General features: G+C 42.3%; 1 protein-coding gene across 1 annotated transcript; it reads right to left on the reverse strand.

Moving 5' to 3' along the window:
- Positions 1–1266: 1266 nt before the first annotated feature.
- SIGIRR (single Ig and TIR domain containing) lies at positions 1267–27522 on the reverse strand. Its single transcript, XM_075836959.1, has 10 exons — positions 27311–27522; positions 26903–26965; positions 16127–16316; positions 14708–14838; positions 11022–11162; positions 9895–10038; positions 7879–7981; positions 3446–3596; positions 2790–2952; positions 1267–2678 (listed from the first exon to the last, which is right to left on the reverse strand). Exons 2-10 carry the CDS (start codon positions 26907–26909, stop codon positions 2515–2517), a joined length of 1194 nt encoding a protein of 397 aa, XP_075693074.1. The 5' UTR covers positions 26910–26965; positions 27311–27522; the 3' UTR covers positions 1267–2514.

A 27522-nucleotide genomic window follows, 5' to 3' on the forward strand; every position in this document is an offset into this window, starting at 1 on the left:
CAAATTGCATAATGTCTGTAATGACTGTCTTACTCATCACATTTATAGACTATTAGAGGCTGAAGGACTCACTAAAGTATTTCTGTATCTGGTTAATTCTAGCATATAGCCTTAAAGGGATTGTTCACTTTGGAAATCCAGATGAAAAGTACCTTGATAAGGAGCGGATAAGAAAAAGCACCCAGGTTGTAGTATTTTTTTTCAGTGCTGCTGCGGGAAAAAATAAGGCATTACTTGCGTTCATCTAGAGAAGGGGTTCACAACCCTAAACCCGGGGGCCACATGTGGACTGCTTTTCTATTCTGTTCGGCCCCAAACTTTCAGGACACAGACATGCTTGTCAAAGGCCAGTCACATCCTGGTACAGAGAACAGCGTGCTACCCTCTCTCCATTGTACTGATCATAGATATCAGTGCAGGTCTTTGTAGATACATGTGCTCGCCCTTTGGTGGCTGCTCACAGTATCTTCCAAGCAGGAGTGTGGAAGAGCGGCACGCAATATCAGGGACAGGTACATGGAGGCATAAGTCAGGAGTTTTTCCTGATGTATGCCAATGAATAGGCATACGCCGCCCATAGGCAACCATGTTAAAACGAGACTTAGAAGTCTGTATACGTTTAATTACTAGATGCTTCTCTATTGCATAGAGTTGAAAAGAAGGTATACTGATGTATACTGGCCTGACCAAAAGGATACTCGCTTGGCGTCTGTTGGATGACTAAGGCTCTATGGGCGTATGTGCCACGAGCATACGCTCAACGTAGCATATGAAAAGGGGTTGTCTAAAGCAGACAACTACTGCAATACACATCTATTACTCCCCAAGTAGGCATGATTTGGATAGTTAGGCCTTATAGAGACTGCCGTATTACAGATCCATGTTTGATATGTACCCATAATATGGCACCTATAGTTTGCAGTGGACTGACACTGTACCTTTTGTGTGCCCCTGAGGCGGCACACACTGAGGCTCCATAGCAAGCCGTGTTATGCTGCACAGATGCATCATACGGTGGCACATGGAGTGTCTATAGGTCCATAAAAAGGACAGGTAGGGACTATAGGTGCTGCCTGGTTGGAGTCCATGCAATAATCATGGCAACTGTTCTTTGTCAAAGGAGAGAGCTCGGAGCAAACACTATAGAATCTACCTGCAGCTGCTCCCCCCTATAAGTTGAATCACTCCAGTCCATGACGAGAGTGGGTCCGACTCAGTAGAAATATGTTGTGGAATTACTAATACAGCATATGATAAAACAATCAATAAGGTAACTATCATATTTATTTACAGTAAATTATATTTATATACAAATATAAGAGGAAATAAAATGTTCACATTTAAAAATATACAGCTGATCTTTGGGTAAAATAATTGACGCAGAAAAAAAATACCCTAGACAGCATTGTTATTAGAATAATACTTATTAGACAGACCGGAAACGTATTAAAACGTAGTCCGTCATCAGAAGATGTGTGATCCGGGGAGTTACCGTCCAGTCACGTGGTAATTTCCACAGAATATACCAATTTCTAATAATGCTTAAGCACTTTATTGCACTTCGCACATGACATACAGCAGTCTGGTCCCGTATAAACTTATTTTCCAGTAATTTGACTTCTCTAATATCCTCATTATCAATACTGCTCCCTTTATAAACTGGAGCATTCAGGGCCGCAGGTGAATTAAAATTCCCCTCTAGTGCAATAATATATTTAAATAAAATTCATATTTAAAAAAAAAAAAAAAAGTATCAACTTTGCAAATAGTCTAGATTAAAAATATCCTACTGCTTTGTGTCTACAGATCCTATGCAGACCTATGTGTTTCCATGGTAACAGATTACAAATAAAACCCGGTATAGTCTGATCCTGCAGTCACGTCTTACCCCTTCTCACCAACCTACATACACTAGAATAGGGGCAAAGGGAGAAGAATAACAAATGACAGTAGTATCAGGCCACACAAAGGGGTTTTTTTTTGGCCCAATTTTGGCAAAATGCAGCAGCTTTGCAAAAAGACACGAGTTGACTGCGATGTGTGAATACACACTAAATCTTGTATAAATTTTAAATTGTAGTATAAAATTAACTATAATTGAAGGTGTAACAGTTTTATATTACAAACGTAAATACATTATTTCTTGATGGTGGGAACTTCTCGTAGTAGATGAGATTCATCGCCGTTACCGGTCACTTCCCCTTTCCTCAGTTAGCTTTATTTTCTCGCTCTCCGTTATTTTTAGGTTTGTCACTGACATAAGCTGCTCTCGGTAATTACGGACTTTCACATCTACCAGAATAATTAGGCATAATATGGACATCCTGATGATTGTAGCGTAATAAACTGATATAAGAGGATTATTTTACTTTGCATTTGTCACCTTTTTAACCCATCGTCACAGCTTTAGGGCAAATGATTGTCTGCTTTCAGTCTGTACTCTTTTGGTTTCCTTCTTTATAGGAGTCATAGTCTCATTGGTCACCTCCAATGTCCTTCACTTTCTCCTTCTTCCTATAAGTCAGGCTCAGTGACCAGACAATAATAATCTGCTCTGGCTGAGTAGTTACGTGAACCTAAATCTGAGATGTCCACATCTCCTGCAGGTTCTCCGTCTGCGACACGTGTCACTGGGGCAATTCGAGGTGGTGGAGCTTTATAGAACGTCCTTCGAACACCTGGAAATAATGGACAGTAGTATAGAAATGGATAAAAACGGACATGCAAAGCAATTCAACAAGTGTAGCAGTAAAGGTAGATACAAAAAAATAAATACTGGTATTAGGTACCTAGATCGCCATCTGGATCAATATCTGTTGCTTCGCTGTTTAAGGTCAGCATTGGATCCTTATCATCTTGACATTGAGTCTGAGGATCACCATTGCCTTCAGACAGTGAAATCTTACGAGGGAGAGCAAGACGGAGCTCCTTCCAGAACACAGAGGCTGGAGACTGTATGGAGATACACAATACAAGGGCTCAATTATTTATTTCCAGAAGAGGTTACATTTACAAAATTCCTAAAGGGGTTTTCTAAAAACAAATACATACATTAAAAACCTATCCCAAAAAAATCACGTCTTTAAGAAGACCACCACTGATTTAGGAAATTTTTTTACATCTCATATCTTATGGACCACCCCCTGCCATTTTGGGTGGTCGTCTTAAAGAGGTTTCACTGTACAGATTAAACTACTGAGCTCTACATATACACGTGACCTCGATTTCAGCGGGTCTGTGCAAGTCCAATACGGTCCGTAGAGATCTAAGAGATCTGAGACCATGAACTAACATATGTGAATAAACATTTCCCCTCCTGTAGATGTGACCATCCAGATCAGTGGTGTGAGACGGATTCCACCAGTAAGAATATTGAAAATTTAGTGCACCTTATTAAAAAAAAATTCTTGAACCCCCGCCCTCAATTCCCCACAGACAGTCGTACCACAGAATCAGTCTTCCACATCAGTATTTTCAATGTTTCTTTCTGACTGTTAAGCAGTTGCGTAACTTCGGAAGGCAGATCCTTGTACTGATTCTCAAACAAGATGAAGATAGGAGTATGTGAGAGTTCCAGGAGGCGAAAGAAACCATCCCTAGGCACGAAAAAACAAAACACTTACTTAAAAATGCCCTTTATCCCAAGTTATCTTTTAATTGTAACACCTAGAACCTCCAGAGCATACTTGATCATTGTACTTAGGCCTCGTTCACATTGCATTGGGGGCTCCGTTAGGGGCCTCAGTCACAGATCCGGTAAAAAATACCGGACAAAATAGCGCAGCATGCTGCGCTGTTTTGTCCAGTAAAACGACTGACACTATGTAGGAAACCCAACAGAACCCATTAAAGTCCATGGGCGCCGTCGGGCGCGGATGGATCCGGTGCTACCAGAATTTTCGTTGCTGTACTCCGATGATGCAGATGTAAACGAGGTCTTAAAGGGAAAACTTAAATCATCTTTCTCTTGCCCATGCGGCTACTGGAGTGGCCTTGGTTTTTATGCAGCCTGCTGGCAAAAGTAAGAGAGAGGCCTTACTTCCATTTCAGCCTGCATTGAGAGTAAGGTTACCTATTTGTCATGTAATTTGTACTAAGGCTTTAGGGTATGTTCACACGGCTTATTTTCAGCCGTTTTTCGGGCCATAAACGCCTTGAAAAATGGCTGAAATCAATTGGCAGATGTTTGGAGGCGTTCAGCTTAAATTTTTCAATGTGAAAAACGGTGTTTTGTTCCGACAGGGTGTTTTTTTTACGCGGCCGTTTGAAAAACCGGCGCGTAAGAAAACGCCCCGTAAAAAGAAGTGCATGTCACTTCGTGAGCCGTTTTTCATTGTGTCAATAGAAAAACAGCTCCAAAACGGCCTCAAAAAAACGTTTGATGCTTAAAAAATGGCTGAAAATCAGAGGCTGTTTTCCCTTGAAAAAAGCTCTTTTTCGTTTTGCATCTGAACATACCCTTATTCACATTTGCGTATTTTTGTTAGAATTTTACTTTAGTATTTCTACGTCAAAAGCAGGAATGGAACATAAACACTGAAAAAGTAGAATACATAGATTTGTACCTTTTCCGTGTTTCGGCTTACAAATACGGGTGCAAAATATGGACCAAAGTCCGCAAGTGTGAACAAGGCCAAACTATGCAATTAGGCCTGAACCTCCTACAAGCATTGGGTGCAGGGAGGATTTCTGGTCTCCATCTCCCATATAGAACATTTTATAAAATCAAGATAGGTGACCCCAACCGTAGTCTGTAGCACCTGTAAATGCTCATGTGTTTATTTCATAGGGAAAAACATCATTGCGCTGTATTTGTATCCTTGGGCAAACAAGGGTGTGTGGAAGTCAAGGCCTCACTTACGTCCCAGGAATAAATGGCAGTTCCTGCTGGCAGAGAATAATCCTGCACTTTAAAGGGGTTGTCCAGGCATGGACAACTGATGACCTATCCGCAGGATAGGTCATGAGTATATGATCGTGGTGGTCCGACACCTGGACACCGCACCGATCAGCTGCCTCCGGGCACTGGATGTCCATGCCAGAAGCAGATGGCTTCGGACACAGAATCGCGGCCAAGCTGCAGATCTGCAGAGGTGCTGTTTTGCAGCACGGCCGTTATGCAGTGTACGGAGCCATCTGCTTTCCGGCTCCGAATACTGCATAAAATCCGTCTAGAGGCAGCCGGAGCAGCTGATCCATGCGGAGTCAGGGTGTCGGACCACCACCGATCATATACTGATGACCTATCCTGTGTACAGGTCATCAGTTGTCCGTGCCTGGACAACCCCTTTAAGTCCAATAAGATCTTATAGTGCAGTATTCTTCTCTGTCAGCGGTAACTGCAATTTATTCCTGGAACGGAAGGGAGGACTTTACTTCCATACACTCTTGTTTGCCCGAAGATACCGGTAGAGCACAATGATTATTTTAAGAAAAAGGGACAATTTATTTACATTGTTGCTGCACCTGGCGGTCTTTAGTGCATTGTGGGGGATTATATTTTTCATAGTGAAACAAATAATGGCAGGTGCTTTTTAAGCTAGCCAGACACGGAATAATCCAACCCTGTGGGCCCAGTGTCAGGAAAATTACTTAATTTGGCTATTCAGGTGATTGGCTAAATGGAGTGAAGAAAAGATGCGTAGCCTCTTGTAGATTCTATTCAAACTTGCTTATGCAGTAGCAATATATCCACACATATACTGTAGATGTACCAGGGACTTATAGCACTCACTTCTCAGTAGGGTTTTAAAGATCACGATGGGCCTTTATGGATATGCTGCAAAGTACTTTACATTAGAAATTATCAAGATAATGTAAATCACGTACAACGCAAATGCTCAATTCAAAAGGGCTGTGGTGCACAAACATTGTCCATTTGGCATATCTTTGATCAGTATAAGTCGAGATACCGTAGCCTCTACTGTATTGAAAAGCACGGCCAACTATGTTTTTCAATACAAATGTATGCAAAAAAAAAAAAAAACGCATATGCTGCACATACATATATTAGTCCTCAATTAATTTGAATATCAAAAACGTAAATTTCAGAAATTCAATTCAAAAAGTGAAACTCATATTATATAGATTCATTACACACAGAGTGATCTATTTCAGCATTTTTTTCTTTTAATGTTGATGATTACGGTAACAGTTAATGAAAACCCAAAATTTAGTCTCAGAAAATTAGAATATTATATAAGCCCAATTTCAAAAATGATTTTTAATACAGAATTGTTGTCCTACTGAAAAGTATGTACAGTATATGCCCTCAATACTTGGTCGGGGGTCCATTTGCATGAATTACTGCATCAATGCTGCGTGGCATGGAGGCGATCAGCCTGTGGCACTGCTGAGGTGTTATGGAAGCCCGGGTTGCTTTGATAGCGGCCTTCAGCTCGTCTGCATTATTGGGTCTGGTGTCTCTCATCTTCCAGAGTCAGCGCAGCGTCTACCAGGAAATTTTCGAGCACTTCATGCTTCCCTCTGCTGACAAGCTTTATGGAGATGCGGATTTCATTTTCCAGCAGGACTTGGCACCTGCCCACACTGCCAAAACTACCAATACCTGGTGTAATAACCACAGTATCACTGCGCTTGATTGGCCAGTAAACTGGCCTGACCTAAACCCCAAAGAGAATCTATAGGGTATTGTCAAGGGTAAGATGAGACACCAGACCCAACAATGCAGATGATCTGAAGGCCGCTATCAAAGCAACCTGGGCATCCATAACACCTCAGCAGTGCCACAGCCTGATCGCCTCCATGCCACGCCGCATTGATAACACCTCAGCAGTGCCACAGGCTGATCGCCTCCATGCCACGCCACATTGATAACGCCTCAGGAGTGCCACAGGCTGATCGCCTCCATGCCACGCCGCATTGATAACACCTCAGCAGTGCCACAGGCTGATCGCCTCCATGCCACACCGCATTGATAACACCTCAGCAGTGCCACAGGCTGATCGCCTCCATGCCACGCCGCATTGATAACACCTCAGCAGTGCCACAGGCTGATCGCCTCCATGCCACACCGCATTGATAACACCTCAGCAGTGCCACAGGCTGATCGCCTCCATGCCACGCCACATTGATAACACCTCAGCAGTGCCACAGGCTGATCGCCTCCATGCCACGCCACATTGATGCAGTAATTCATGCAAAAGGAGCCCCGACCAAGTATTGAGGGCAGATACTGTACACACTTTTCAGTAGGCCAGCATTTCAGAATTAAAAATCATTTTTGAAATTGGGCTTATATAATATTCTAATTTTCTGAGACACTAAATTTTGGGTTTTCATTAACTGTTCCCATAATCATGAACATTAAAAGAAAAAAATGCTGTAAATAGATCACTCTGTGTGTAATGAATCTATATAATATATGAGTTTCACTTTTTGAATTGAATTACTGAAATAAATGTAACTTTTTGATGATATTCTAATTCATTGAGCAGGACTAGTGTATGTATATATTTTTTTGTTATGGCAGACAATGGGTATTACTTTTGGTGGACCTGCCAAATGTATTGACTAAAAGAGATATAGGTCACAAGTCTTTTAAAACTTTCCAGTGCCATCTTATATTACTGCAGCAATTTCATATTACCGCAAGTCTAAAACATATTTCCTAGTATATATAATAAAACAGGATCATTGTCGATGATGTTAAGGATTGTCCGCTACACTTTGTATAGGGTTGTACCTAAAACATCCCTTTATCTACGAATTTAGCTTCACTCAACTGATGGCCTTGGGAGCGAGCGTAGCAATTTCATTTTGGTTCATTCGTCTTATTGCACCATTAAATTCTTCACAATAGATAGAAAATGACGGTGAACCTTTCTGCTGACAATTTCGTACAGTAGGTAAACTTACCTGAAGTTATTTTGGCACCATTCCTGCTCTAGATACGCCATTGAAAGAACCACGATCAGGCGTCGGCTGCGGCTGACATTCATAAGCAGTTCAGCGGAAGGCTCTGCATTTGAAGAGAACGATTGTATGTGTTTGTTTATTCAGCACTTCGTATCTAAGGGTACGTTAACAGACTGTCAGAGTGCCAGGTATGGATACATTAGGGCTTGTGTGCATGGGCGCTTCATAATCTAACATTTATACTATTCTTTCACAAGACGATGCTCTGATCTCTGCGGAGCGTTACATGAGGTGCCAAGATTGTACACCCATACGAAGCAGCCATTGTGGTTTCCATGGCCTCATAAAGACGGGACAAGGTAAAGCAAGGTGCACAGTTGTTGACTCCATATGCGAAAGCGCGTGATGCCGCCGGACTCTCGGTAACTTAAGTTATTTTACGATTACCTAAATGGCTGGTTTTGACCTGGGCATATTTGGGACAGTAAACCCTAGCTGCATAATGAGGACCAACTTATTTTGGGCTTTAAGGACTAAGCAATTTTTTTTGTTTTTTCATTGTCGTATTCCAAGAGCCATAACTTTTTTATTAGAAATTTGGTATTGCCATAATCGTATTGACCCGCAAATAAAGCTAACATGTCGTTTTTGCTGCACGGTAAATGACATAAAAACAAAACCCAAAACAAATTGAGAAATCCTTATTTTTTTCCCATTCCCCTCCGCAAAGAAATTTTTCCCAGTACATTATATGGTACAATAAATTGTACAAAAAAAAATAAAAATACAACTCATCCTGCAAAATGCAAGCCCTCATACATCTATATTGACAGAAAAAGCAAAAATGAAAATCCAAAAAACGGCGGCAGAGGGAAAGGATTAAAGAAAAAAAAAAGGTGTTTGTTTCATTTTTGAAGACTTTTTCTGCTAAGGCCTCATGCACACGACCGTAGTGGTGTGCACATCCGTGATTTGCGGCTCAGACGGCCGCGGAGCATCACCCGCAGGCTGCCCGAAAATCGCGGGCCGTGCACATGGCCGCGTGCATTCATTTCAATGAGCCTGGACTGCAAAATGCGGCCGTAATAAGACCTGTCCCATCTTTTTGCTGTCCAGGCTCCCGGGCAATGCACGGACCGTGGAAACCATGGTCGTGTGCATGGGCCCATAGAAATGAATGGGACCGCAACTCACCCACAGATATGCGGGTGAATTGCGGCCACAAAAACACGTTCGTGTGCATGGGGCCTAAATCTTATTAAACTTAGCTTTGTTTTTTGTCCAACCAGGGGACTTGAATCTGTGATCCTTCGATTGCTTCTATAATGCTTTGGAATCCATAGTATCCCAAAGCATTATTGCCGGTCATGCCTCTGGAATGACCTATTAAGCAGATGCTTATGACAGACCTGGAGGTCTTTGCTAGGCCCCCGACTGCCAAAGTAACCCATCAGTGCTCCACGATCAATGGGCGGACAGAAGAAGCTCCCCTCCCTCTATCAAACCACTCAGAAGTCCTCTGATCTCCGCCGGGGCTGCAGCGGTGCAATACAGCCATTGCCCACGCTGATCATACTCGCCCAGCATCATCAAGAGTTTAACAGGATCTGAAGCTGCGCGTTCTTAGAGGCAGCTCTGCAGTGTTTGGAGAAGAATGCAGAATTTAAAAAGCCATTGCTGCTGAGAACAATCCTGCCATAAAACCCATTCACCAAGCTGAATAAGCAAGCGAATAGGGGAATAAGCAAGCGCATAGGGGAATCCGGGAAGATTGCTGCCAACACAGCAGCCGAGGATAAGTAAAACAACATGAATATCCACTTCTCTGTACTGAATAGTCAGAATATGGCTTAAATTTCAGACAATTCCTTTAGGACCCTCTGGTCACAGATGTATTAAAGCTCTGCGCATGAGCCATATATATTTAGTGCCATGGACAAGATCAGATCCCGTCCTGTAAGCCGTAATTACGTTAAGATCCCATTAAAAAAGAAGCCTAATGTGTAATGATATTACCTGTGCTGGGCAGAAGACTGCGCTCATCCAGGTGCAGTTTGTAGCCGTACCTGTTCTCCAATTGTGGCTTCAGGATGAAATTGGTGAACTTTGTGTCAATGTTTGAAGGGCAAAAAGATACATATGCATCAAACAGACGGCCATCTGTGGAAAGCACTGGGAATTACACTTACAGAATATACATTCTAGTAACTCTTCTTGCTGCTTTCAGTCCGCATAATGCTAGAATCACTCCGAGAACATATCATGGAATCACAAAATATTAAAGGAACACTCCAGGAAAAAGAGATATGCCTAGTGCAGGGCCTGAGGGGTGGTGAATGTCACAGTAATTCGCTCTTTGGTGTCCTTTGAACCTCGGTGTCCCGCACAACATCTCAGGCCCCACACTAGGCACAGTGTTCCTTTAATAGCTCCAGAATGTGCTGCTGGCAGATATTATATCCTGAAGTCGATTTCAAATTGAACCACAAATAAAAATTTAAAGTGAATTTACACCATTGAATATAATTATTTTTTTTAGCTACATAGGTTCAAATTTCTGTGCCAATTAATGATATAATAGATCTTTATAGCAGTTATAGCTCTTTTTTCAGATACAGAGCTCCAAATCCCCTGCATGGATTTTGATTTAAAAGAGAACATGCTGGCTACCTGCTCTGGCCACTAGAGGGAGTTTAGGAGCTTACTGCATACAGTTTATACATTGAAATCATTAAGTGTGCAGTAGGCTCCCATTCTCCCTCTAGTGGTTGCTGCAGGAATTCAGCATGTTATGATTTAAATTTGTTTAAAAAAAATGGGATTACAGCTCTTTTAAAGATAAATGATCCTAGTGTTCTCTATCTTTGGAGCCACTTTACAGAATGTATATAGGGAACTGCATAAATAGCAATGCCCTGATATATGGAGCAATCCAATAATATCCTGCCTGCATGCATGCTGCTGTTTATGGCGGGCTGTAGTCGGTCTACAGACTGTGAACTGCAGCACTACAAGTAGATGTGGGAAATCTCCCGAGGTTAAAGAAATTTTATAATTACTGATAAGAATTTAATCTGAACAATACGGTTACCGAGGTTCAGTACTGCTGAGAAATAAATTACCGTCACCATCCTGGCACCTACCATTTAATTCCGGGTCTCCATATTTGTCTCTATACCAAAGATTGACATTTAGACGACACTTGAGGTAAAGAATGACAGCGATTACCAAAACCACAAACACGAATAGAGCAAGCATGACGGCTGCTACGTGTCCAGCTTTATCTACAGACAAACAAAATCAAATACTTACAGAGAAAATATGACGCCCATACAATTCCTACAGCAGCATAAATTATATTATCAGATTAGATTACTCGTATTGTAATCTGAGGTATAAGCAATCATTGAAAAATTGCACAACATAAATTAGCATGTTATGAAACAAAAAATGTCATCAGTACTACAGAGAATCGCTGTAACCTACAAATAAGGAGACAAATTATATTCTATAGTGGGAAGCGAGTGATTCTCTACTCTTAAAGACTATGTACACCTTTGAAATATTTTTCTTTTTTTAAAAAAAAAATATTTTTCTGTGTTTTGTGCAACTTTCTAAATACATTTTATTAAAAATTATTTAGCCTTTTTCCAAAAATCTATTTCCTGCATTTCATGTCCGTTTGCCATCAGTGTGCGTTGCCATCAGTGTGCGTTGCCATCGTTGCGCGTTGCCATCAGTCCGCGTTGCCATCAGTGCGCGTAGCGCGTTGCCATCGTTGCGCGTTGGCATCAGTGCGCGTTGTGTGTTGGCCTCAGTGCGCGGTGCGCGTTGCCATCAGTGCGCGTAGCCATCACTGCGCGTTGCATGTGACATGCGTTTTTCACGTCCAAGCAAGCATTTTTTTTCTATGTTTCTCTGCATTTGAGGCGTGAAACACGGATAGCACATGGATGACCTCCGTGTGCTGTCCGTGTTTTTCATGCATCCCATACACTTCAATGGGCGCCCACAAAAAAGCAGCAATATAGGACATGCAGTGAGTTTCACACAACGGACACACGCTGCGTGAAAACTCCTGCATGTGTGAACGGCCCCAGTGAAATCAATGGGTCCGTCTGCTGCACGTGATTTCCCTGCGCAGAACAAGGACGTTATTCACGTTCGTCTGAATGAGCCCTATAGGGGTTGTCGGATTTAGGAAAATAAATTTTATAGTTTGTACAACCATTATCCAGAGGCCCTTAGGGGACTATGGGCTTCATAGATGGGGATTCTCTGTTTGGGTCACCCTTATTAGCCAGAATAGAAAAGCTACTACAAAGGTCATCTCTCCCTCTGGAGGACCCAGCTTGTTTGTGCATTACATGGACAGCCCATTGGGCGCAGATTAATTCAGCATTTATTCTGCTTCGTTGTTGCAGAGAAAATTAGTAGTTGACAGCTGCTTTTCCTAATACAGCGGACCGTGGTGTTCCCCAGCAGTGAAACCCACAAAGTCAGATTATCATAAGGGTCCTGTAAAAAGGAGAGGGCCTGTCAAAACAGGACAACCCCTTTAAGGTGAAGGGGCACCTTTGATAATCATTTGCCATATGGTAAACAGCAAATATAAACTCTAGAATTTTTGTAATAAATCATCACCTTTAATTTCACTTATAGTTTGATTTGTAGTTTTTTGCTTTGCTATATTGCAACATTATTATCCATTGCCTTGAAACCGATACTGAACTGTACTAAGGGTGTGTTCACATCAGCGTTCGTTCTCTGTGATGGGAAACGTCAGACCTTCCCATCGGAAGGAAACCATCAACGGAAAGGCAAACGGAAACCATAGTCGACTGCGCTATTGATTTAGTAAAAAAAAACTGAAACCTTACGGAACAGAGACACGGAAACCATTAGCAACAGAAGCGTTACCATTGAAATCAATGGTAATTTGTTAATTCTCGTTTAATTCTGTTTGCATTACCATTGAAATCAACGGTAATGCAGACAGAAGCTATGGTTTCAGTTTGCCTTTCCGTCGATGGGTTCCTCCGACGGAAAGGTCTGGCGGAACCCATCGCCGGAAACCAAATGCTGATGTGAACAGGCCCTTACCTTCATATACAGTGAAGGAAATAAGTATTTGATCCCTTGCTGATTTTGTAAGTTTGCCCACTGTCAAAGTCATGAACAGTCTAGAATTTTTAGGCTAGGTTAATTTTACCAGTGAGAGATAGATTATATAAAAAAAAACACAGAAAATCACATAGTCAAAATTATATATATTTATTTGCATTGTGCACAGAGAAATAAGTATTTGATCCCCTACCAACCATTAAGAGTTCAGCCTCCTCCAGACCAGTTACACGCTCCAAATCAACTTGGTGCCTGCATTAAAGACAGCTGTCTTACATGGTCACCTGTATAAAAGACTCCTGTCCACAGACTCAATTAATCAGTCTGACTCTAACCTCTACAACATGGGCAAGACCAAAGAGCTTTCTAAGGATGTCAGGGACAAGATCATAGACCTGCACAAGGCTGGAATGGGCTACAAAACCATAAGTAAGACGCTGGGTGAGAAGGAGACAACTGTTGGTGCAATAGTAAGAAAATGGAAGACATACAAAATGACTGTCAATCGACATCGATCTGGGGCTCCATGCAAAATCTCACCTCGTGGGGTATCCTTGATCCTGAGGAAGGTGAGAGCTCAGCCAAAAACTACACGGGGGGAACTTGTTAATGATCTCAAGGCAGCTGGGACCACAGTCACCAAGAAAACCATTGGTAACACATTACGCCGTAATGGATTTAAATCCTGCAGTGCCCGCAAGGTCCCCCTGCTCAAGAAGGCACATGTACAGGCCCGTCTGAAGTTTCCAAATGAACATCTGGATGATTCTGAGAGTGATTGGGAGAAGGTGCTGTGGTCAGATGAGACTAAAATTGAGCTCTTTGGCATTAACTCAACTCGCCGTGTTTGGAGGAAGAGAAATGCTGCCTATGACCCAAAGAACACCGTCCCCACTGTCAAGCATGGAGGTGGAAACATTATGTTTTGGGGGTGTTTCTCTGCTAAGGGCACAGGACTACTTCACCACATCAATGGGAGAATGGATGGAGCCATGTACCATCAAATCCTGAGTGACAACCTCCTTCCCTCCACCAGAACATTAAAAATTGCTTGTGGCTGGGTCTTCCAGCACGACAATGACCCGAAACATACAGCCAAGGCAACAAAGGAGTGGCTCAAAAAGAAGCACATTAAGGTCATGGAGTGGCCTAGCCAGTCTCCAGACCTTAATCCCATCGAAAACTTATGGAGGGAGCTGAAGATCCGAGTTGCCAAGCGACAGCCTCGAAATCTTAATGATTTACAGATGATCTGCAAAGAGGAGTGGGCCAAAATTCCATCTAACATGTGTGCAAACCTCATCATCAACTACAAAAAACGTCTGACTGCTGTGCTTGCCAACAAGGGTTTTGCCACCAAGTATTAAGTCTTGTTTGCCAAAGGGATCAAATACTTATTTCTCTGTGCACTATGCAAATAATTTTTTTTAATATAATCTCTCTCTCACTGGTAAAATTAACCTAGCCTAAAAATTCTAGACTGTTCATGTCTTTGACAGTGGGCAAACTTACAAAATCAGCAAGGGATCAAATACTTATTTCCTTCACTGTATGTCATCATTATGGCTATGCAGAGTTTGTACTTAATGCTTGCGGTCATAGTAACATACACATTTCTAACCATAGCACTCTAGGAATACTTTACTGAATATTTATAGGGATCTGCACTGAGGTTTTTGTTTTATGTAGTGGATAATATAAGTACCTGTTTTGTGGAGTGTAAATGAGGCGGAGACATTCTGTAGCTGACATGTAAACTTTCCATAATCTTCTTCTGTGGTAAGATTGACATCGAAGACGCTGGAGAGGAACTTAGCTGAACTATTGAGACCATCCCTGTGAAAAAAATGTGAGAATTATTTATCTGAAAATAAAATATTTAAAAAACACACGCACGCACAATACATTATAATTATGTTTACGGATACAACACACAAATCTGAAGCCTCATCTGGTAAGTGCAGGCGTTGAACGTATTTTTCAGCATATTAAGATCAAGCCACACCTTAAAATGTAATAAATGACAGCTATGAATAGGACTGCAAATTTCACTCATCCCTAACTTTGTAAAACTGCTTAGAGATGCTCCTCACAGTGATTGTGGGTTAAATGCTATTTACCTTCCCCGTACTTCTTACTAAGATTGGGGGGGGGGGAAGTAGTAGGGGAGAGATGGAAGGGACTATGACTGCAGGATCAGACTACATAGGGTTTGTTTGTAGTCTGCTACCATAGAGACACATAAGCCTCCATATGAGCTGCGCAAACACAAAATGTTGGTCTGCACATCCTACCAAAATGACATAAATCTGTAGGTGCACGTACGCTGGGACTGCAAACAGTACAAAAAAAAACCATTGCAATGGCACTCAACAAGGAATTTCATGCATTAGTCTTATAACGTATGGAGATTTCTACAATGTTTTCTTAATGACTGCATTGACAGGAATATCCTGACTATTTATATGACTTTATAAGAGCTCCAATCCAAGCTGTACAAAAAGGCATTTACGATCGTTATGCCCATTATTTGTGCCGTTTCATATTTATTGCCTGATCTAGTGCTTGATCTAATCCCGGTAGACAAATTAGCAGCCCCAGAGTTAGCGAGCAAGGCTGGATGCCATAACTAAGGCTTCCATACCCCTACTACTTGCAGTTGCATTATCCAGAACACACTTCCCTGACTTCGGGGGGCTAGTGATAATTTTGGCAACTATAAAGCCAATAAAAACGCTTTTCCTACCTCCAATTTGGGAATGGAGGGGAAATAATTTATGGTATTTGCCTCTTGCAGAAAGAAGGCTAGCAGCACCCCCAACTACATGCATAAAAAAAATGCTCACTTGGGTCGGCAGAGTGTATTTTATTATGCATAGAGCAGGGTTGCAGGGGCCGTGGTTATGGCACCTAGTTTAGGCAACTCCGCTCGCTCACTTTACATTCATTATGTAGTAAACTACTTCTGATTAACCGGTTCTCATTCTACAATAAATTTTAAGGGAGTTCCTGACCTGTTAGTGAACCTATATTACTGGTATAATTGCCTGTACTTACACCACTACAAATAACAGCGTGTTATAATGACACAGAGATCCTATCCACTAACAGAACACTCTCTTACCACATAATGTCTTGCCCGGTGTACAGGTGTTCGGCTGCTTTCCCATCCTTCAGCCATGTGACGTTGCCATTACATGAGCCAGGAACTTGCAGCGTACAATTGAGGGACACACTTGTACCAAAGTGTGGCCACAGCTCCTGCTCCATGGTCGAAGGTGAAATAAAAGTCAGCGGAAACCCGCATTCTGTACCTATTGGGGAAGAATTGGGGGGCATCAATAAATACCAGAATAGGAAGACTAACTTCTACATAAACTGTGTAAATACAGTGATTTCCCATATAATGTTATGTCAGGCTTGACATTTCGAAATATTTGCTGAACAAGGAGGAAAAATGAGCTTGAAATGTATTTAAGAGTGAAGCTGTCTCTCTGAAGACTTCTTAAAAAATATTTGCCAATTGAGTCAAGTGGTTTTAGCAGGAAGAGTGTGACACAAAGAGCGTCTCTCATTCTGGAGGACCTAGAACATCCATGGACTATACTTGGAGCCTATAATTAATTAAGAACTGTGTAATACTTCTTTTACCCTGTGGTGTCACTGTAGGAGAATCACTGATTAAGCGGATTGTTAGGGGTCTATGATCGGCGACACCTCATCAGTACATTTGTAGACTGGCGTGACAATACCAGGAGCTCCCACCCATCCTACCTAATCAATAATTTACATTTTCCTCTTAAACAACAGATTTTCTAACTTAATTCCATTATCAAAAATCACCTAGGGCTAAAGAGAGTCCCTCTAATAACATAAAATAATAATAATAATAATAATATGTTAACATACCAGGATGCAATGTATATACATGTCCTGAATTTGGAAGCCTACTAGCATAACGGCATGTATTAGGGTATTACATTCTTTTTTTTTACAAAAAAGAAGAATATATTTATAAGCAACCCTAGAACAAAAAAAAAATGTTTCTCGCACTGGAATCACAAGGGCTAGAAAATAAAATTACTTTTGCACGATAGACTAAAAGTAGCTTTCTGTCCTTTCATTGCTCCCTTCTGTCCTCCACTTGTGTTTCACATATAAATATTGATGGGATCAGTGCCGCAGCGTCTGCATAGTATGGTGTTTGTGAACTATAAACAATGGTTCTATTGATCAATGCCCAGAAGTTTCTACAGTAAAATTCCTTTAGTCTCTAACCAGGACAGACATGATGTAGGAGAAGGACTTCCACGTTCACAACCTCCCCAGATGTATTCCAAAGCACACCTCCAGACCCTAGACTAGTGGTGGTCATCCCGACATATTGTGGTGGCTTTAACTATAGCCCTTGACTCCCAGGCTTGGACTTATTTACCTCGGACCCACCAAAAAAAGTAATTCTGATAGCCCAGCCTCCATCTATCCTGAACTGGTGCACTTCAACCATTATTTTTTAGTAATTTTTATTTTTGCACACACAGGACAATTTGTCAAAAACATTGAATAAATTTTTGGGGAATCAACCCATAAGAAAGAGACCCTAGTGGCTAGAGAATGGCTCCAGAGCCAGCTCCAAAGCCTTTTGCTGGACTTTGAGGCCCTGAGTATCAGGGTCCAATCATGGTGTCAGAGCCTGGGCCAACCAAAAAGTCCTCTGGTACTCTAGTGGGCCAGTCCACCCCTGTTGACTCCATCAAACGGCCGCACATCAGCACGGGTTGGTTCAAGGGGAAGGCACACCACACGTATTACTTTTTTACACGGATCTACTTGAGGTCAATGCTTTCCTAATAAATTTTTGGTACATATGACCATTTCGAAGTAGATCAAAATAATTTTCTGTTACTCTCTAATTAAAAGAAACGTCCAATTTGAGCAATATTTAGCCGTAAAAATAAACATAAAGGTGGAACAACAGCACATACCTTCCTATATTTATCTTGTACTGACTTTGAACTACATCTCATTTTCTTCACCACTTACACGGAATGAAAATAAAAATTCTGATGTGACTGACAGGTTTCTGTGAACGCACATATACACTGCAGCCTGTCAATCACCGGCCTGAGGTGGTGGACATGCAGGGGAGCGCTCCCCTTATAAATATGCCGGACTCATAACTTGGAGTCCGCTGTATTTTTATAGCAATCCTATAAGCTAAGTGCCATTTTGGCTACTAGGAGGATGGACTTGCTGTAATATGCTGTCCATACACAAGAAGATTTTATGGTCAGGACTGTAGGAAAGCTGGCTAGCTAACAACTTTTGTAGCGGCTGTTATGTCGGCCATACACGTCACGAGGCTTTCCCAGAAACAGATATAACTAAGAAACGGCTGAATAGCGTTTTTAACAACTTAACAAAAGACGGCAATACAAGGACTTTTTTTTATTTTTGGAGGAGCTCTACCTTAACTAAAGGAACAGAAAGCAATGAGTAGTCACCAGTCTGAGCAGTATTGGATGACGGGGGATGATTTAAATGTAATAATTAAACAGACAGCTCGACTGTGACCATCAGTGGTTATGGACAGGGTAGACCGCCCACACTTTGGATAGAGGATGAGTTATATACTGTAAGCTTAGGTCAATGTTTATTGACCCATGACATGGTAAAGAATAATCCCATACGTGACAGCAAGTCATTCAAGGCAGAGCAGGAACTAAATTATAAGGTGAGACTTTGGAAAAATACTTAGTCACTAATTAAACTGATAAGTCACACGTCCACGCCTTCATCCACCAACCGGCCAAAAAACAGCTGTAGACGTATTTAATGTATGTCAGGAAACAATGGACTGCGCTGTTCTGCTCTTCTCTGAATGGGACTGGCAGACAGAAATCACATTAGCAAAAGGCACTGTGGGGAATATTATGAAAAGGTTTACGCCAGATTTACAGCTCAAATTGTGGCACACGGCATATTTGCGCTTAAATTTGCAACTTTTTACTTTTCTCACCACTTTCCGAAAGTGAAGAGAAAAGGGGGCGGATTTTAGCCAAAGGGTGGGGGCTCCAGGGGAACAAGAGATATATCATATCTTACGCCAAAAACTGGTGTCAGTTATGGCGCAAATCTACACCTGCTCATAGCAGGTATGGATTTGCATTTCTGTCACACAGCCAGCCAAAAGATGCGACAAATATATAAAGAGGTGTGCACTTCTTAATATATTTGCCGTATTTTCAGCGGACGTAAATTAGTTTTAGACTGACGATTAAAAAAAACACATGCCTTAATATATCCCCCCCCCCCCCCCCCAATGACTAGATTCAGAGTGAGAATATACTGATAATAGAGCAGGGCAGCAGTGGAAAAATAACATTTTCCTCTAGTTTGCGAATACATATCCTGACTTTTACTACCAACAGTCACAGCAGAATTTTACACGGTAGAGCACAAGCTACACAAAAAGTGGTGAAATGCTAATAAACACAAGGATGGACCCTGTATCCTTAGTAGGGTACCGCATGACCTCCGTGAACTGCCGTACAGCATATGGACAAATGGAGTCCGATGGAACATGGCACAATTTTTTTTTCTGTCAGAGTCGTACAGAATTTGACAGAAAAAACATTTGTATGAGGCATACAGAGGTACAGTAGACGCCCAATGTAGCTCAGAAAGTACTTATATCTGCAAGGTCGTTTTTATGATGTGCGCCAATATTACCATTATTTACACGCTATTTTTGTAAACCAATTTGGGCACCATCTACTTGTCTTTGTAGCAAAGAAGAACTGCGACCATAAGGGTATGTTCATACGCAGAGGTTTCAGACGTAATTCGGGCCATTTACGCCTCGATTTACGCCTGAAAAAACTGCACCATTACGCCTCCAAACATCTGGCGGAATGGTGACGAACGGAAACCATTAGCAATGTTTCGGTCACCATTGATACAAATAGTGACGGAAACGGAATCTGTGGTTTCAGTTTGACTTTCCGTTGCGGGGCTCACCCGACGGAAACCTCAGACGGAACCCCGGAACGGAAAGCCAACGCTGATGTGAACAGGCGCTTAATGATACACAAATGAAACAGGAAACGTTATTACCAACAAGTGCTGGATTCACTGGTGTTTGGATCGTTGGAATCGGCTGCAAGCCGGCAGCTTTCCGTGCACTTGGATATAAGGATTGGGTTTCAATCTGCTGGACATTCAAAGCGGTAAGCTCTCTATACTATTTTTTTGCTTTTTTGTATTGTATACATCTGACGTAACATCCAATTTTAATATGAATGGCGCCATAGTTATGCCGGATACTGCAAAACCGACAACCAGTGTGTTCACCTGGGCACCATCATCCAGCTTCGCCAGACTCAACAGCAAATCTAGCTACACATCAGTGCACCTTATGCGATGTCAGATCGGATCGGGACATGTTGTCTTTATTGCATTGGCTAAGGGACGCTTATGAAGCGTGTTTTTTCTGTCGCAAAAGTGAATCGTTTTGTGTCGTCGTTAGCTTTTGGTTTTAAATTACGGGGTGTACAAGACATGACAAAGGAATTTTTGGTAGGACAGGCGTTAAGAGGTTTACGCCGGGGTAGAGCCGAATTGGATCAGAGACGGTCCGTTTCATTCCATCTCCTCTGCGCTTTGGGTGCGGCGGTGGAAAAGCTTTCTAGCTTGTCTTTGAAGTTCAATTGTTCCGCCTCGCTTTTTCACTGGTATTTTTGGAGCCCTCAGGCTGGGTGAGCGGGTCTCTCCGAAACACATCTCGTGCAGGGGGTTTGAGACAGAATGATATGGAATTATATGGGGATAGATTGGAAGTTTTGTTGTGTCGTTCAATAACGGATCAACTGGGTCATGGTAAGTGGATAGTTCTACTTGCTCTTCCGGGGTTAGCGGTGTGCCCTGCCAGCATGCATGAATTAAGGTCTCAAATCAACTTCCCTGTCTTACCTTTACTCTGTCACGAGGACAGCATTTTTCTTTCTAGATTAAATTTTTTGGGCCTTATTTGAGAATTGTCTGTCAGTGGTTGGGGTCAACTCTGACTAGGGCGCTTCCCATTACTTCCGCATCGGCGCAGCGACCGAAGCAGGGGTTGGACGAAGTGGGAGTTCGACGTATTGGAGGGTGTGAATCGAACAGTACTTCATTTATGTTCGCCCATATTTGTTATAATTAATGTTCTGGTTGTCTGTGTTTTTGACGGGTCTGTATGGCGGTGGGTCCTGCTGTTGTGGTCGTGGTGTGTTTGCTGATGAGTGCGCGTGTGTCTTCTTTTCGTTTGATTTACACCCATGTCTAGTGTTGATTTTAGGGTACTCATACCTGCACTTGGGAACCCTGAGGGCTGATATTCGCCCAGATGGTCACCAGTTGAGTATCCCTTGGTTGGGTTTTAGAGGTAGGCTATGGAGCTGGGTTTTCGCCCGAATTCCAAACATACTCGCAGCTGGACCGGGTTCCTGAGATCCTGGTTTTACATGTTGGGGGGAATGATTTAGGTGTGCGCCTATTCCGGGAACTTGTTCGGGACATTAAGCATGACTTACTCTGCTTGTGGGATTCTCACCCGAGCCTGGTTGTGGTTTGGTCCGATATAGTGCCCACGCTTAGCACAGTCAGTAGGGAGGCTCACTAAGGCCCAAATAAAAGTGAACCGGGCTGTTTCAGTTTTCGTGGCTAGGAACTGTGGCATTTGTGTCCATTGTGGGGAACTCCCTGTGTTTTCAATAATATTGCATTTATTTTTCTTGTGAAAATCAATAAACAACTGCTGTGGCCATGTTTCTTTTTAGTTAAGTACTATTCACACGACATGGTCTGAGTGTCGGCCGATAAAAAGGGCCGTTCTGGTCCGTTTTGCATCCGTTCCGTTTCTGTTCCGGGTGATTTTAACCCGTTTTGCATCCGTTTTTTTCCCTGTCCATTTTAAAAATGGATGAATTTAATTAGAATTTCTTGCCATACACTTCCCTCTGTAGATAATGCCACACACTTTGCTCTGTAGATACTGACACAGCCCCCCGTAGATACCGCCACAACCCCCGTAGATAGTGCCACACAGCCCCCCTTGTAGGTAGTGCCACACAGCCCCCCAATTGTAGGTAGTGCCACACAGCCCCAATTGTAGGTAGTGCCACACAGCCCCAATTGTAGGTAGTGCCACACAGCCCCAATTGTAGGTAGTGCCACACAGCCCCAATTGTAGGTAATGCCACACAGCCCCCTTGTAGGTAATGCCACACAGCCCCCTTTCACATAGCACCCCCCCATAGATGGCACCCCCCCCTACCTTCCTGTAGATAGCGCCACTGTAGGGGACCGTTCCAGGAGAAGTCTGACTTCAATATCTATGTATGGAGAGTGAAGTCAGGGACTTCTACTGGATCGGAATCACGGTCCACAACTCCGGCGATTCTTCTTCAGAAATCCCTGATGTCACTGTGGCCGGGGATTAGGGATTCCGCTCATACAGGGAGCAAAAAAAATACCCTCCTCATCCTCCTATGCACTTCGCACTGTGAGAATGAGAACAGAGCGAACGAGTGGCAGAAAGCACAGCCGTCGCTCGGATCACATCCGAGTGACAAACACGCTTTACACAGCCCCATAGACTTCTGTGGGAGCCGTGCGGCCAGGAGAATGGACGAAAATAGGGCATGCTCAGTCAAAAAAATCGGCCGCGTGAATAGCCCCATTTGGGGACTATTGTTCCTACTGCGGCCGTGTGACAGCTGTTCAAAAAACGGCATCACACGGCCGGGAATCCCTGTCGTGTGAATAGGACCTTAGGGGTTGAGTAAGGGTAAGTGGAACAACAACACATGACTCTACTTATCCAGGTCATGCTAAATAACTAGCGGGGAGGGGGGTTTGCTGTTCAGGACAGTAGGAAAGCTTGGTAACATCCCTTGAGTGAAATGTAATGGTGGACATATTAGTTGCCACCCAGCTTTTCCTAACAACTATTATAAAACTTAGAAAAAGCAAAATAGGGCTTATATGTATTGGCCATCCTTTAAAGGGGTTATCCATGTTAATTAAAATTGATGGCCTATACTTAAAATAGACCATCAATATTAGATCGGTGGTGGTTTGACTCAGCTGATCGTAGGGGCCACAGCACTCATATGAGTGCTGCAGCCTCTTCATTGTTCACGTGGTTCCCCTCCTTATTTGTACTTCCACGCGCCGTTACAATTATAGCGACTGTACAAAGGTAACAGCGCGTACAAGTACGAACGAGCACCATGTAAACCACGAAGAGGCCGCAGGGCTCATATCAGCGCCGTGGCCGCTTCAAACAGCTTATCAGCGGGGGTGCCGAGGGTCAGACCACCACCGATCTAATATTAATAACCTATCCTAAGGAAGGGCCATCCATTTTAAACACCCAGATAACCCCTTTAAGTTTACTCAGAAACGCTCTGTAATGTGGTATAAAAAAAAAAAAGAAAACACCCTTTAGGCCATGTTCACACATGGGCAATTTATTGCATATTTCCAGGCTGCACCAAAAATCTGCAACAACGTGCAATGCAACGCAAGTAGATGGGGTTTTTGAAAATCCATTCATAATTTGCAGAACATCCACATAGAATTGAGAATGTAGATCTACAGCATGCCCAATCCATTGCAGATTTCTCGTGGATTTCACCCATTGTTCAGTGAGTAGTGAAATCCACAGCAGAATCCAATATAAGATCCAGGTTCTCACATATGGCTTTACTTGTGGATTTTTAAGGACACTGTTGCAGAAAACAAATCCACAGCATCTGAACGTAACCTTACAGTAGTGCCAGACAAGGAACATAACGCCAGCATATATCTTAGGCCCCCTGTACATGGCCGTAGCCGTGTGCACAGTTTGTGATTACCGGGACGGATGGCCACCCGCATGTGCGGGCCCTGCTCCCATTATAAAGTATAGGAGCACGGTCCGTAAATTAAAAAAAATAGGACATGTCCTATTTTTTGCAGGTCATGTCTATGGTCCGGACATCTTCCTGTAAATATGGGCCATAGAAATGAATAGATCAGTATTTGGATCTGTAATTGCAAATCAAAATTACGGTCGTGTGAATGGGGCATAAATCTCTCATTGTAATCTGTGAAGCCTTTTTGGCCCTTGATAAACACACTACATATTTCCAGCCACAAGATGCAAATTCTCTATAGACAACACCCGAATATGACATTATAGAAGCTTTGATGACTGTTTTTTGCTGTGCTTTACTTTAGCTATTAAAAGAAATTCTGCATTCCAAAGTTTTACAATCGTCCGCCCTTAGGCCCCAAGGAATAGTCCTCACTATTCTGGTCACACTCGCTCTGAAGTGTGTAATACATTAATTAAAAGGGTTGTTGGAATGGGGCTGGGCTGCAATACCAGACACAGCCTATGAACAGAAGTGGCGCTGTTTCTGGTTTTTTAAATCTAAGACCGTTCCTTTGAATATTGTACGCGCCATATACTACTAACTGGACATATACCGTATGTTATTATATAGTTCTCTTCTGTGCCAATAATTCAGCACAATTAATATCTGTATAGTTCACGCAAAAAAATATTTTACCTTCGTATTCGCTTCTCTCCATTTTATCCTGCTTCTAACCCGGCTGGGGTTATAACATCATGATCAAGTTAAAAAAAATAAGGGATCCCTTAAAAGAAAAATATAGTTCCCAATTATAGGAATTAATTCAGGACTAAGGACTAATATTTTCTGCCTATTACGTAGTAACAGGTGCAGATAGAAGTAGGTAACACCAGATCTACTTATTCCTCTGGTGACCAACCCTCCCATTCACAGATCTAAAAAGAGGAAAAGGGACTGTGACTATCCATGCAAGGTCCTTCTTTTCATTTGCACATTCAAGTGTGGCACATGAGATGGCAGGAGACATTGGGGCATATTTATCAATGCAATTTAGACACTTTTTACGACTAACAAATTTTCAGTAAGGGTATGTTCACACGTAGCGTAAACACTGTGGATTTTCCGCAACAAATCTCATTGCGGAAAAAACGCATCGTATTACAGGAGCAGCAGTGTGGATGAAATTTTAACAAATCTCATCCACACGCAACTTAAAAAAAAATCAGCCGAAAAAACTTTCAGAAATTGACCTGCGGTGCTTTTTTTTTTAATCCGCAGCCTCTCAATCACAGGCTGCAGCGGTCACATAGGCTGCAGCTTCATCCCTGGATGACAACAGAGAGCGGGGTAAGTGTTTTTGTTTTTTTTTCAACCATTGTTTTTCGCAGTGGACATGACACCCAAAAATCTGCACCACAATTTGGTGTAGTGTTTCGGACAGAATTCCCTGCAGGTTTCAGGACTGATAAGCTGTGTACTTTTACACCTCGTATCCGCCCTGTGTGAACATGGCCTCAGGTTTTGTTCACACACGGCAGATCTATTGCAGAAATTTCTGCGACTGTCAGATTCATCTGAATTCAGTTTGCAGAAATCGATGTGTATGCTGCAGAAACAACCCCATTCAGATTATGGAACTGATTTTCACAATCACAATTCGCACAAATTTCCTGAGACAAATCTGCCGTGTGTGAATATACAATTAGTGTCAGTAAAAAGGGGTGTGGATTAACAAATCCGCAACAAAATCTGCATGTTTTAGGGTATGTTCACGCAACTTATTTTCGGCCGTGAACGGACGAAAACTTGGAAGCAGAACGCCTCCAAACATCTGTCCATTGGTTTCAATGGGAAAAACGGCGTTCTGTTCTGACGGGGAGTTTTTTTTACGCAGTCGTTTTGAAAAACGGCTGCGTAAAAAAAGTCCCCACGAAAAAGAAGTGCATGTCACTTCTTGAGCCGTTTTTGGAGCAGTTTTTCATTGACTCTATAGAAAAACAACTCCAAAAACGGCCGTAAAAAATGCATCGAAAAACGCTAATAAGGGTATGTTCACACGCTTAACCAAAGACGTCTGAAAATACGGAGCGGTTTTCAAGGGAAAACAGCTCCCGATTTTCAAAAGAATCAATGAAAAACGGCTCCAAAAACGTCACAAGAAGTGACATGCACTTCTGTCTCCTGGGCGTCTTTTTACGTGCCGTTTTTGGAAAACGGGGCCTAAAAAAAAACGCCCCGGTGGCACAGAACGCCGTATTTCCCATTGAAATCAATGGGTAGATGTTTGTAGCCGTTTTTCGGGGCGTTTACGGCCTGAAAAACGGCTGAAAACACAGCGTGTGCACATACCCTTAATTAAAAAACGCCTGAAAAACAGGAGCTCTGTATTTTCAGACGGTTTTGGTTAAGCGTGTGAACACACTCTTGCATGCAGATTTTGCTGCGCATTGCAAAGGGTGAAATCTGCTGTATAAAAATCTAACAAAATGGACATGCTGCAGATTTTGTAATGTGCAGTAAGACCTTAATAACCCACTGATTTCTTCCACATGTGGACAGGGTTCTACACGTATTGTACTTTAAATTGCTGAGAATTTCAGTGTGGAATCCGAAAATCCACAGCGTGTAAATCCACCCTTAAACGTATTCACTAAATACTTCGACCACGTTTGCGACATATGCCTTAGTTTGGTATATATGCCCCGTTTTGTCTCGTAGATAGTATTATTTTTCCAATAATATAGCCTTCAAAATACACCACGTGAGCAAACAATTTCTAGATATGAGCTCGGGAAAGGTTGTTAGTAAGAGAGCGTTAATATAACATCAATAAAAAAAAAACAGACCATCCTATTTGGACTGCAGCAATACCAGAAGACATGTACCATATACCTTACAACACCATGACCATGAAAGAAATTCTCGCTCGAAAATAATAACGTGTATGGTCACGCTGGAGTTCTACGTTGGTAATAGTGTAATTGAGTGCCAGTCCTTACCAGTCATTATCTTGGAACGTCACTTGCTTATTTATCGCTGAGATGAGGATGTCTCCAAAGCTGCTAAAAGACAGATAAGACTATGTTACAGCAACACTCAAAACATATACTGTCTATTGTGGCAGTAACAACACAATGTAAAACATGTAAACCTCTTCACACAACACATACAATAGGTTTATAATACAAATGTGACGGTCTCAAGGTCACGTAATCATTCCAGGTGCAGATACCAGGAACTCACTTTCTCTGCCACTTCCCTTCATGAAGATATTTCGCAAGAGATATATAGACTACACACAAAATTTGTTACCATCAGCAAGAAATCAGCCACACGAAATAAAAGGAAGGGAAAAGCGGAGAAGAAGAAGTGGAAAGACCTGGACAACAGAGTAAGCTAATGATTACCTCCTGACATGTCAACCCAGAGCTGCAAGAACGCACATGATCAGGAAGAATGCACAGCATCCACCAGGAAGGTAACGGGCTCAGAAACACACCACTTCCCAGGATTTTCTCATAGACAGTCCCTGTATCCACTGCAAACACCTCCGAGACACACAACTATTACCTACAGCCGGGCACTCTTCTATACTATGCTCCTAGCCTGGCACCCTCAA

This window comes from Rhinoderma darwinii, chromosome 9 (assembly GCF_050947455.1).
Source record: "Rhinoderma darwinii isolate aRhiDar2 chromosome 9, aRhiDar2.hap1, whole genome shotgun sequence".
NCBI lineage: Eukaryota > Metazoa > Chordata > Amphibia > Anura > Rhinodermatidae > Rhinoderma > Rhinoderma darwinii.